General features: G+C 33.7%; 1 protein-coding gene across 1 annotated transcript; it reads right to left on the minus strand.

Moving 5' to 3' along the window:
* Window positions 1–7,268: 7,268 nt before the first annotated feature.
* Window positions 7,269–8,674, minus strand: LOC106104972 (probable serine/threonine-protein kinase clkA). Its single transcript, XM_013285166.1, has one exon. It carries the CDS (start codon window positions 8,438–8,440, stop codon window positions 7,298–7,300), a length of 1,143 nt encoding a protein of 380 aa, XP_013140620.1. The 5' UTR covers window positions 8,441–8,674; the 3' UTR covers window positions 7,269–7,297.
* Window positions 8,675–13,690: the final 5,016 nt, after the last annotated feature.

Raw genomic sequence — 13,690 nt, forward strand, 5'->3', positions numbered from 1 at the left:
GTCTTGCTAAATAGCAATGGACACTGTCATTGGATAACAATTACTATTGACAATACCATGGCAATCTTGTTCCTTTGCTGCTATCGGTTTGTAGTTTATCTGCTTTTCCAGTATAATTTGTTTTTTCCTATTTATTTACTCTCTAAACTAAAGAGTGAAAATATCTAGCCTATATACTGTCGTAAGTATAGGGTTTATTCCTAAGAAAATAATTATTAAAAAATATGCTGTGATTCCTACACAACAACGTGTGTGTTTAATTATTCTTTGATTGGAACACATTTTCCTCCAACTCTCGCATAGCCTGTTGGACAACGATCTCCGTTAAACCCATCTCTGCGGCTTGTTGCACTGTTAGAGTTCGTCTCTTGATCTGTTTCCGGAGTCTGGCTCAGTTTTTGTTGGTCCTCTGGTTTTGTTTCTGAGTTAGCCGGTTCAACTGTATCAAATTCATCTTGCTTCAATTCAACGTTGCCGCCTCCGACGCGTCGGAAGTCCGTTTGCCCATTTAGTGCAGAATCCTTTGGCATTTTTAGAAAGTTAACTTGACCGTACACATCAGCCTGGCCGATGTAAACCGCGACAAGAAGTAACAATACAACCTTTAGCATGGTCACAACACTAGATGAAACCAGAGACAATAGGACTCGTGAAAAAAATGATCCCCTTTATACCTATAATGTTTCAGGAAAATTTCATGTTTTTAATCAAGTTAATTTGTTATGCTGTAAACGACATTGTCGTTTTAAAAAATATAAATTTCAATAAAATTGAATGTGTTGTTTTTGAAACCGTATCTAGATTAAGCATAATTTAATAACTTCGTTGTACTTATACGTGCGACATAACCGAAATGTTTTGAGTGCAAAAATTACAATAATGCTGTCGTCAGTCAACTTGGACTATTTTTTTACAGAAAAACAAACGAACAAGCAGTTCACCTAAATACCTTTCATCTTAACATACAAGTATCTAGAAATACTAATGGTTATTGTATAGATATTTTGGGATGCGATGGGCAAAGAAAACCGACGAAAAGGATCTTGTTTTATCCTTTGTTAGTCATTTCAATATTTCAGTTAATATCGATGTTTATTTTAGATGCTGCTAACGTACAAATCTATCAATTGTGATAGATTTTTATATTGATAAAGAGCGTAAACACAAAGTTCTTGATTATGTGGGATGTCAGCAATCAGTATATTTTTGAATAATCATTTTGTTACTAAAATCGTTACACTTACGACAAGCTTAAGGCTGTGTATTTTCACGCTATTAAATTGGAAAAAGCAGCTTGGCATGAACAGAACAAGAATAGGCCTGTCGATGATTACAACTTTGAGATTGTGTTAAAGGATTTAATAATAAAACTTATTCTGCTTTACCTTTAGTTTGATTGTCCAAGGTTATCAAAACCCATTTCGATTGTACAATTATCTCTCTCATTCTCCGTAAAGAAAACAATATATGTTAATACAAGTGTCACAACAATGGAGTTTAGTTTCAGGATGACAACATATAAAACATTTCTACAGTAGTTAGTGACAAACATTGATACAGTTGTCTGTGATAAATACTGTATTTGACATGCATTCTACTACAAACTGTATCGGACACCATATCTCATATCGTAGTGGCTTAAGAAGACAGAACACAATTTTGAGGGGTATTAGGCCGCGGTCACGAAACAAGTGACGAGCGGATCGGTGTGAAAGGTGGTGCGTGGCACAGGTGGCTTAAATCTCGGTTTGCGTAGACATTTTAAATATAAGATAAAAATGCCATGCCGCCCCGCTCGTCGCAAGTTTCGTGACAGCCGTAGCGGGATGCCAGGGGAGGGTACTTCGCGTATGACCTCGGGCCTGTAAGATTTTTGAACCGAACTGTAGATACTCTTCTACACATACAGTCTTCTCCGTATTTCTACCTTGGAAATATACCTCACATTAGTATTTTAATAATCAAATTCATTTTTAGTTTATTAAACATTTGGTTATAAATGAAACTAAGAAAATATTTAAATTATTTATTCTTTTGGTTCTGGAACACATTTTCCATGGTCTTTGACATAGCCATCGTCACACGGTTCGGGGCTGTTGTCCCTAGTATGTATCGACAGTGGCTCTAGATATGCTTGCACCACATCTTGAATTGTTGCATTTTTATTTGGATCTAGAAGTAAAAGCAGCGGGTCGACTATGTTCCTTTTACTTCGCAGAATTTCATCTATTTTCTTCAGATCTACGTTGTTCTCGTGCGTGGATTCGAAATTCGGCTGAAAATTATCGCTGATTTCGATATGTTTACTTGTTACGGGAACTAAACATATCATAACTGATACGATAGTGAAAATAAATTTACATTCCATTTTTTATTACGGTTTCACCTTTAGACATATAACTGATTGCGTTTCTAATATTAAAATGACAAGTATTCCCGGAAGAGAATAATTTCGATTTATTGAAAATAAAAATAATTTTACGCTTCAATTAGCAATGAGCATATCGAGAATAAAATCAATATAACAATTTTGCTTATTGAAATCAGTTTTATACATTCAAACAAAATTTCTTAAACATATGCGTTTCGAATATATTACAGAAGTTTTAGAGAAGCTCGTATTGAAGGAAGTCTTCTGAGTGCATATATGGTTATTGAAATTAGACAGAAACACAGTATTTTTATTACTTTTACGTTTTTCCAAACATTTACTTCTATTTTATTTTATGAGTTGTCGTTTAAATTATAATTAGGTTATATCAGACGCTATCCTAACTTCTATCCTTTCCTTGTAAGAAAAGGGCGGAAAGGAACTAAAATTAGGCCTCCGACACGCACACACAGCAAGCGATTCGCGGAAGTACATCAATTTCACGTGTGTCTTCTGTGTGGTCGTGGTATTCCGTGGTAAAGAGGCCTCTACCTAAAAATAATAGATACACAACACAATTTAAGGTTGCAGTAAAGGATCGGTAAATGAGGGGAAATATCAATGTGACTTCAACTGCATTTGTGGACCCACCGCAGTTAAGTGCGAGTTATCACGAACTGCTATAAAAATTGAGTCTTGTTTTATTCATAAACAACAAGACAATGTTTATTTCAATATTTAAATTAAAATATTCTTCTCATGTAATTCCTTACATTTTCCTTCTAGAAGGTATGGTTGACATGTAAAATATTTTAATTGAAGGAAACTTATTTTGTAACTATATTTTCATCTGACCTTACAAAAAGAAATTCTTTAACAAAATTGAAAATACAACTTAGGACTATTTTTTAACAAAGTACGGTAGTAAGTTAGTACTATGGCAAGTGAAAATTCTGGCACGGAAAATATAAAAATGCACTTTTTGTCCGAATAAAATGTTTTACACTTGAGTTCAAAATCACGTTCAAATCCGCATTAATAATTATTCTTTGACCGGAACACATTTTCCATCGACTTTAACATAACCCGTAGGACAGTTATCTCCTACAAACGACGATCTATCTTCGAGGCTCACATTTGTACTGTTAGCATCCGTCTTTTGATTTGTTTTCGGATTTTCCGTCGGCTTCTGTACCGGGTCTACTGGCAATGTCACTGAAGTGTTCACCGGTTCAATTGTATTTCTTTCAACTTGCTTCATTTCTTCGTCGTTTTTAAACGTTTCGTTTTCATTTAAGGTGTTATTCTGCATATTTGATGAATTAATATTTGTGAATGTCTTATTACCAAGTCTCGGTTGGCTTATGGTTATTAATCGAGACGGGAAAATCCTTGGCGATTTCCGATCTTGATTCCGGTTTGCGGGCAGCGAGTTGTGGTCTGGTATTATATCTTGTGGTCGGATTGGAATCGAAGGTCGTGGGTGCACTGATACTTGTTCACTATGAGTGTTATAATTTATATCTTGTGTAAGCACTGTTTCACTGGAATCGTTCACAGATGTAGTAAGGGTACGCGACACGACGATATCTAGACTGCTTCTGTGGCTAGGTAATAATAAACACAAGAATATAAGGGCATGTAATCTATGCATGCTCGTAGGATTTCCTTAACGCTTGTTTAAAAATGCTGAGTCATCGGAAAAATGTAACTTTACTACGTAATAAATGAATAAGAAGATAAAAATGTGCTGTTCAGTAAACAGGTACAGGCTTAATAATGAATTGTTGCACTGAGACTGAGTTAACTTCACGCTTTTTGCACTTAAGGTCAACAATGAAACGTTATTGTTACTAATGATGGTTTCGAAACTACAATACTAGGAAGTGTCGCAGCAATTATTACTATTCAAACTAAGTGAATGTTACCAACGAAAAAAAAAACAACGTTGTCTAAACCAAAACATCCACCCAAGTGAATAATTTTTATTTAATTATGTTGTTTCCTCTTAAAGCATCTTTGTATTTTGTTTTTAATGGCTAGTATATTCTGTAAAAATCTTGTCTTGTAAGATTATAGCTGGCATCATTCACCTTGTGGCACACGGTATAAAACCATAAAAATTCTGTTCACATAGTAGGTACTGCATAAAATCCACGTGACTTGATTAATCTATCATAAGAATATGTTCATTTATCCTTCATAAATAAATGTACATTTTAACTGCGTCGCAGATATTCCTAGACATGCAATACAGGATAAAGTTCTTGTACTAAAAAAGGCTTGTTTTTGAAATCAAAATGTAAGTAGGTAGTGATTTTGACAAAAAGTTGATGGAACCGATTAATGGCCGATTTCCCAGATACGTTAAACTGTTCGTTAGTGTTTTTTTTTTCGAAAAATTTATGAAATGTGTTTCCGAACTACGTAACTTGAGTTTAACTCTGTTGAAACGTAGGTCAACCTAAAACTAATGAATCACTACGTAATGACAAAATAAGTGAAAACATCAGAAATCTAGCATTAATGATTGGGCTAGCGAGTACATACTATCCATCAATGTTGACAGTTTCGAGGTACACTTTACTAAGAAACTATTAATCTTTGAAATAGTGCGTTGGTATAATTATAAGGTTATTTCCATATATCTTTATTTCTTATTCTCTATATAATACATTTTACAAGATTTATAAAAAAATAAAATGAAATATATTATACAAAAAATAGAGCACCACCGGCTGCGAAATCCGATGACTCAAGCAACCAGTGGTCAGGGCTGCAGAGACAGGAACCTCCTCACTATTCGTGCTGTTTCTAAAATAACAGCCTTTTGAATCGGGCCCTTAATCCAACTGTCTAGCGAGAGCTTCTTAAGGTGTTGGTTGAAGCTAAGCTAATATTTAGTATAAGCTAAGCTACTAAGCTTATACTAATTATAAGTATTAGTATTTGGTATAATAATAATTATAAGTAATTCTAAGAAGAAAGGAAATGATTTATTTGTATGTGCTTAAATGAAAAATATCTTATGACGCAAATACAAGAGGGAAAACAATAACGACGATGTGTGGTCAAAATAGTTTGATGTCATACGAAACAATTTAAACCACAATTAGGAAGTCTTCCGAAATAAGATTATTTGTCGCTTTTATCCATAACATATTTATTTATACTACAAACACAATTATTAAGAATAAAATTTCATTTAACTTGTAACTAGCAAAGTGCAAAAACGACGAAACGTGATTTGATTTAGAGATTCAATTGATAAGTTTTAATAAATCTTTGTTTATGATGAGGAAAGTCAAAGTTATTGAAGGTATATAATCCGTAAAGTATTTTTATATATGTACATCTTCTTACAGCTGTGTACCTAGATCCTTGAAAGATGAAAATTATATATGATAATTTCTGTGAATATGACCGTATTAATGATAGCTACTCTCCTCCGCAAGATCTAGCCTAGATTATCGTCTGCGCACGTGCATGTTCGGTTCCTGTAATATTATATAACTTCTTAAAAACGGCAAGCTCTTGTGGCTATTGAATAGTGGTAGAGCATATAACAAGATCTGTAGCGGGAATGGAATGCTCTACCGGTGTATACAATTTTAGTCCCCTTCCCCTTTGTCACCTCACCTGTTTCTATTATAGTAATGTTACGTTATACTGTTTAAATTTTACCTTCGCAAGATATGTTGCAAGTATGTTAGGAGAAAAACAAAGTACTTGTAGTAGTTAATCAAATAATGACATATTTAAATAAATTATTTATTTAACAGCGTCTCAAGTAAATATTACGTTAGTAAAAAGAAGCTAACTAACCAGTTGTGTGTTTAACTTTAATTTCAAGAGTCTAAACTCGACGATCATTCTTAGTTCATTACAAATTTATGCATTGTCACTGGCCGGCATATAAGTTTAATCTGGAGTCGATTTTCGACATAATTTTAAACTAAATACCTTTAGGTGTTACACTATATTAAGGTCGGAAAGATACATTCCAGTAGCTGGCGCACTTGCATATCAGGTAACAAGAACGCGTGTGTGAACGCTTACTGTCATGTCAGGTACTGGCTCGCTAACACCGTACTTATATGATTTTGTGACAGCTAAGTTGGAGAAAAGTCGAGGGGGTATACGAACCTTGACACCTTTTGGTTTCTTACGATTTCGTAAGCATTTACTGGCATGTGCAAACGTATTGTGCCAGTAACCGACATGTCAGTTACTACGCAGTTTTACTTGAATATGCATTTTTGCCCTAAGGCCGGATATGAATTCGCTGACCTTTACCAAGCGTAAATATCTCAAGATCGTTTTATTGACGTATCTGAGGAATTACCTATTAATGGGTTTTTTGATAAGGTTAATATGACGACTTCTAGATAACATTAAATTGCATTTAATTATGATTCTAATTATTATTGGAGTAGTCCTCTAGTATCTTCGTATGTATTTGCGTTAAAAATGGTTCCCCGAAATACGGAAAACTACTGTATTTGTACACATACCGTATTTTATTCTTTTGATAAAAAGTATTCTTATGTCCTTATTTCATTACGATTAGGAAATTCCACAGATTCATTTAATTCAAATTAACAACACAGTAAATGGCCTTCCAAATGTATTTACATTTAATGTCTAGAATTATCTTAAAAACGAGTTGATTTTCCTTGTATCTTAAACGTTCCTTAGGTGAATGTCCGTTTGCCTCGTGTAACAATACAAATTTTACATGAAGTTTAAGAGAGCAGAAAAAAGATTGAGGAAGAATGGTTAATGTCCCACCGCATTATGATGAACGATGTCACGTAAACCCTTAATAACAAACCTTGTTATCTCCGAGAGTGATTTGGCAAATCTAAACTATACTAATGGAAGAAAGTAAAAAACATTAAAAAGAAGCTAAGATTTAATTAACGTTTAATCTTTAAATCTAATATCTATAGCAAAGTCTTCTTCCTCTGCAGGTGGTTTCTTATCTGTTTCTCTTTTCGGCGCTGTGATGTTGGCGGCCGCCTCCCCTGTGTATATGTAATCACCTAGGGGAATGAATATAGGTGCGTCTTCTTTTGGTTTTTCAGTAGTTGTCCCCTCCCCGGTTTGTTTATCTGTTTCTGTCACCAATATTGTAGACGTTGGAAATTCCGGTTGAGGTGATGTTGGTACTGCACCTTGGTTGTTATCTCCATATATAGTACCGAATACATTATTGGGATTTCCGTTAACTGGTTTATTTCCATTAATTAAGTTATCTTGAGTATTCAAGTTGTTGTTTCCGTTCGGATTGTTAAGACCATTATTTGGATTTACGTTAACAGGCTTATTACCGTAGTTTGGTCGATTTTGATTGTTATTATTGTATCCATTATTAGGTTGATTTTGATAGTTATTGTAACCTTGATTTTGTTGGTTGGGATACGCTTGGTTGTAACCGTTATTATTGTTATACCCTTGGTCATTATTCTGGTGGTTAGGGTACCTTTGATTTTCATTGCTGTATTGATTGTTTACATTAATTTCGTTTTGATTTGGATTATTGTAATTGGGATTATATCCATTTTGATTTTGATCGTAAGGTCTGTTATTGTAATTCTGTTGCTGATATCCATGTTGATGTGGTCTTTGTCCATGAGGTCTGTGGCCATGCGGTCTTTGTCCATAGTTATTATTGGGTGGATCATATTCGTTTGGTGATCCATAGTTGTTACCTTGGGGTGGACCAAATTCGTTAGGTGGTCCATAGTTGTTATTTTGAGGTGGCCCAAACTCGTTTGGAGGTTGACGGAATTCGTTTGGTGGTCCATGATTGTTGTGATGGGGTGGTCCGAATTCATTTGGTGGTCTTTGCGGTGGTCCGTATCCATAGCCAGGTCTTTGTTCATTATAACCTAGATGGCTTTCAAAATTTAAATTTATACCTTTGCTAATCGTGCCTAATACGGCTCCGGCGATACCGTGAACTTGTTCATGTGCATTAGACAGAATCCCACCTAGGAGAGACAAACCACACTCACATTGTAATGCTGTTGCTAATAAAACTAAAACACTGACTTTGTACTCCATTTTCGTAAACTCACAGAATTAAATATAATCAAATTTTAACGCATAACTTAATCACTGTTTATCTCGTAGCTCCACGCAACCAACTGAGACGGCCATGTTTATATTTCGAGTGGTATTTTATGTGAAAAACCAGTTTGATCGTTTGATTCATCGTCTAAGAGTTTATTTGATAGTATATTATCTCCGGTATAATGTCCTGTTGCCCTCGGAGAAAGGAATAAATCATAGTAACGCTGCCAGTGCATGACTAATGAAAAATAAAACAAAACCTAATAGATCCGTTTTAAGTTTATTTTAGAATAAAAACATTGAAACATATAAACATTATCTTGCGTAAATAAGACAGCTCAATCCAAGTGATGTTGCTTGTTAAAACATCATAACACCAATTAATTTAATTGCTGCGGACGTCTATGCCATTGTAATCTCGCATGTATTTTTCCTCATCACTCGGAAACGTTAAAGGAGCATCTTCGTTTGTATTCTCTTTATTGACGTCAGTAACCGGATTGTACGGTAGCTGCGTAGTGCGGACATTTTGCGAAACAATTTCGTAATAATCTTGAGGTTGTCCGGATTCAATACGGCGACCCGTCGGTCCTAGGAACGAAAATAAAAATATCGGACCATCTTTATTCGCCTTATTACCTTGAAGATAGTTTTTATAGCGTTGCAGTAAGCGGTATTTGTTCAGCGGGGTCAGATGGGATTTATAAGCGTTAAATCTGTTGCCGAGACGCGAGTACGGAGGAAAGATTAATGCAGATTTCGTCGGATATATTGTGGGCGGATGACCGTATAATTCCCCCAAGAATGTTAAGCACAGAAAAGTTAAAGTTAAAAACTTCGCGTTCATGACTTAACCAGCTTACACTAATAACTGAAACTTGATTAGAACTGAGTCGAATCGTCTCCGACTTCTTCATATATCTCTAAAAATTAATGGATAATTAATAACAAGACCCATTAAGGGATTGCGTAATTGCGGAGCTTGTTTAAAAAATACAATATCTATACGTTTTATAGTTTGTCTAAATAAGATAGATTAGTATTATTAATGACGCATATAAAGTATCGAATTCAATTTGTATGAATGCAAATGACGTACTTAATAGACAGGTATCGTAGTGACGAAACAAACACGCATAGCGAACAATTTTGAACTATCGATATTCGGTTTTAATAATTATCCAACTATTAACCATCCAGTAAATTAGTAATTCCAAGCATTAACTAATTTACAGGACAATTCTAGTATTGATTATAGTGTAGAGAATTTAGCGATGACAGAAATAATATCGAAATCCAATTCGATTACGTACGGCTGTAGTAGTAATAAACATTTATTTACTCTCATTATTTGTCATGGTCCTTATTAATTTGAGAAAACAGCGTTTGTTTTAATTCATGAGTTATAACTATGAATCTATTGATTCCAACTTCTGTAAGAATAAAAATCTAAAATCGATAAGATTCATTCAATTTGAAATGAATTGTCAAACTAATCTATCTTATTTAGGCAAACTATAAATGATACATATACATCGTACAAAGTTCAATATTTATCATTTAACAAAACTGTAAACTAGAGATGGCGAACCAATAGCTCATTAATGGTATACGATAAAATATTGTGGTCACACCATACATCAAAATTCATTATGCACTACGAAATAAGTAAGTATTATCTGAGAATTGAATCTGAAGAGACACAAATCATTATTTTAATAAATAGTAATAACAATAAATAAATGAACGCATAGGTTCGCCACACCAACTGTATCGTAAATATAAATAGAACATAGCTAATTGTTTTAATAATATTTATATTATGAATCCATTAGTTAATAATTACACTATGAAGCATAAAACTTTTTATTTCGTGTTGACTTCAAATCCAAACCGAGGCGTAAGATTTGTTTATTTCTATTTTATAAAGCGCCATCTTTCAACAGTCGGTTTAACTAAAACACCTCACAACAAAAAGGCTTATTACCATGATAAATATAAATAAAATAAAAGTTTGTCTTAATAAAAATTGAAATTTATGTTTAAACTTATATAAATGTAGTTGAATTTTATATTAAATTAAAACATCAGAGAATAAAAGGTGTTATTAGAAATGCCAACACTTTGAATATTTGCTAGTTTACTTATTTGTTAACAGATGTCGTTGACGGCACTATAACTAGTAGTTCCTTACTATATTTGTTAACATATGAACGAAACAAATGACAACAAGTCTTAAAATCTTAAAAATTGTGATTTGAGATTGTGTATTACTTTTTACATTTAAGTCATATCTTTCTAAATACAGAAAAGTCACTAATTACTCTTGAAACATTCTTCAGAGCACTTCGTTGAAATATTTTATGTGAGCAATTGTAACATCTTGCAAAAAAATAATTATTCAAGTTGGTATGTCGAATTCATAACTGCAGTATGAATTTGACATAATTATATAAATTATGTATAATTATTTTCCTTATCGCGGTGCAACCTTTACAATCTTATAACCAGTTTCACATGCTTAGGAATGAAAAAAAATTAGCAGAATTTACAGAAGCATCAGTTGGCTGCGCGTCTCCGCAAGATACTGGCTGTAACTATTTTTAAATTGAACACCGGACAGAAAAATGGAAATAAAAGTGGTAACTCTCGTTTTACTAGCGTTAACGACCCAGTGTCAAGGACAATTTGGATCTATAGGCAATTTTCTATCCAACACATTTAATGAAATCAATAACAAAGTGAAAGAAGTGGCCGGTGTGATAATTGGAGGTATATCCAGTACACTTCAACTCAACTCTGAGGAAGATAAGAGGCCATCTAGTGACGCGACATCAGTAGCACCAGAAACTACTTCAACATCTACTGCAGGTGACTTTAATGGACAGAAGATTGAAATCAAAGATGTCAAGGTCACCGATAAGCCAGTTGATGTTAGACCAACGTTTGTACCACTCACTTCGACAACAGAAGAAGATTTCCCCATCGATGTAAGATTCCAAAGCTAATGCTAAGAACAAGTCAAGTTAGATGAATGTTCGTATTTAGTTATAATGTAGGAAAGAATTGTTTTTCATGATGATGTATTTGCGTTGCTAATAAAAAAAGTATTTAAAACAAAATCTATCTTTCTTTTCGCAAGTCGCGTTCGTTCGAGGTTATTTATGATGTATCTAGTTAGCTAATTAAAAATATGATTGGTATGGCGTTTTCGGTCTTATTAAACATCACTTAGGATTGTGTTTTCAGTGTATTACAGTATGACCTATGGCGACTTTTTCACTTAATCCGAATGGACGAAAAGACGAAATATTTATTATCAATGACTTTATTTTTTTAAGGAGTAAATGTACTATCTTGTATTTATTCGTATAAGATCTGTTTTTACTTTTGTACATATTACTAGCTTTTGCCCGCACTTTACTTTCGACTTAAATTCCTTGTGAAATTAAAAAAAGTACGCCTTAGATAATAGAAAATAAAGTCTTTACTTTTGATCGTGCTTTTATTTGTTAATATATACGAGTAAATACATAGTTACCAAAAATACGATGTTTTTATACCATTTATGTTTTATGATTATACGTAATATTAAGAAACAATTTGTTTTTTTATAATATAATGTGGCAAACGAGCAAGCGGCCACCTGAATCCACCGAAATGGAAAGCGACCGCTGCCCATAAACATCCACATTTGCAGATGCGTTGCCTACCATTAATCGAGGGAGGAGGAGACGCACATAAAGAGGACATTTCCCCTTTGTATGCGTCTCCTTCACCGTCAAATCCACTTTTTCTTCCCATCCTTTCCTCATAAGAAAAAAGTGGAAAGGGAAAGGGACTAAAATTAAGCACCACACTTGTCAGAGGAAACGCGGAATGCTTCCACTTCACGCCTGTTTTTTGTGTGGTCATGGTATTACACCGGGCGAGCCGGGTCATTCGTGCGAAGATGTTAAAGCGTTAAACAATTCAAAGTTGGGGAAAAAGAACCAAACGTACGAGGAAATGTCAAATCATTTGTGATCCAATGTGGTATATTTTGAATGGAAAAAATCCGATTATATAATTATTGCATGAACGGCTTCGAGATATAAAATGCATATAAATGTCATTTTTAGCGTTTTAATATATTTTTATTGCTATAAAACTAATAATAGAATTTGACCATTTTGATAACACGTTTTTATCGCATAGTAAAGTAAACAAAATTGTAACCTAGCAATATATTGTCTCTTCTCTTGAAGATACGATAATCAATAAAACTTCCAATGAATCAACAAAACAGTATAAAGAGAGGTGATTTGAATAGTTGCAATAAGATTTGCAGAGCAGCAGCGTATCACATATCGTCCAGTAATTAACACAAGAAAAACTCGCGCATCACTTGTACTTTACTAGGAGTAAATTTAAATTTAGACGATTGTATTCATAACGAAAATAAACAATACCTAGTGATAATTAACACAAACAAAATTAACCCGTTTGAAATTCTCAATCGTGCAACTTACAATATAAAACGCCTAAAATTTTATGTACAGCAGTATATGCAATAATGCTGTTTTGCTATTGCAATAAAATAGAAGCAATATAAATTGTCCAAACAACTAATTACTTTAATTCGATAAACATATGATTTTTTTGAACACTTTTGCCAAATTAAAGTTACTGAAGTTTCATCACAAACTGTCCAGCAGTGTTAATAACTTTACTTATTTCCAATTATCTTGTTTCTTAGAAGCTCCACAAACACATTGAGCCATATATCTTTTGTAACCAGTTTTATTCAGTTATCAGAACTGGGAGTTCCAGACTTAATGGAGAAATGTAATGTCTATAAAGAAAAATTGTAATAAAATAAAACATTATTTAAACGACGCACATAACTCTGTTAATAAACAGGAATGACTAGAGTTTTAATATTCGAGCGTATTTTTTTTTAATGAATCAAGTTTTGTATAAAACGATGGTCGTATCTGTACTGGCGTTAGGTTGTAAAACGATCTTGGTGCGTTCGCTACTTTGCGTGTTATATTTATTTGTTAAATAAATATTTAGTAGAAAAATGAGGAAAGAAATTACAGTTTTATTCGTGTTGTTAGCGGTTTACAATTGCGAGGCGGCTATAGGGGATTTATTCACAATACCTCAGAAAATATTTACGGCTTTCACGGACGTTTTTACTGGTGGCCAGGACCCGGCACAAAGTCAAAACCAGAGAGGAGCAGAGTCGCCGGAAAG

The sequence above is a fragment of the Papilio polytes genome, unplaced genomic scaffold, assembly GCF_000836215.1.
Source record: "Papilio polytes unplaced genomic scaffold, Ppol_1.0 DF823288.1, whole genome shotgun sequence".
Lineage (NCBI taxonomy): Eukaryota > Metazoa > Arthropoda > Insecta > Lepidoptera > Papilionidae > Papilio > Papilio polytes.

Coding starts and splice junctions, on each gene's coding strand:
- LOC106104972 (XM_013285166.1), bottom strand. CDS start 8,440: ATGGAGTACAAAGTCAGTGTTTTAGTTTTATTAGCAACAGCATTACAA.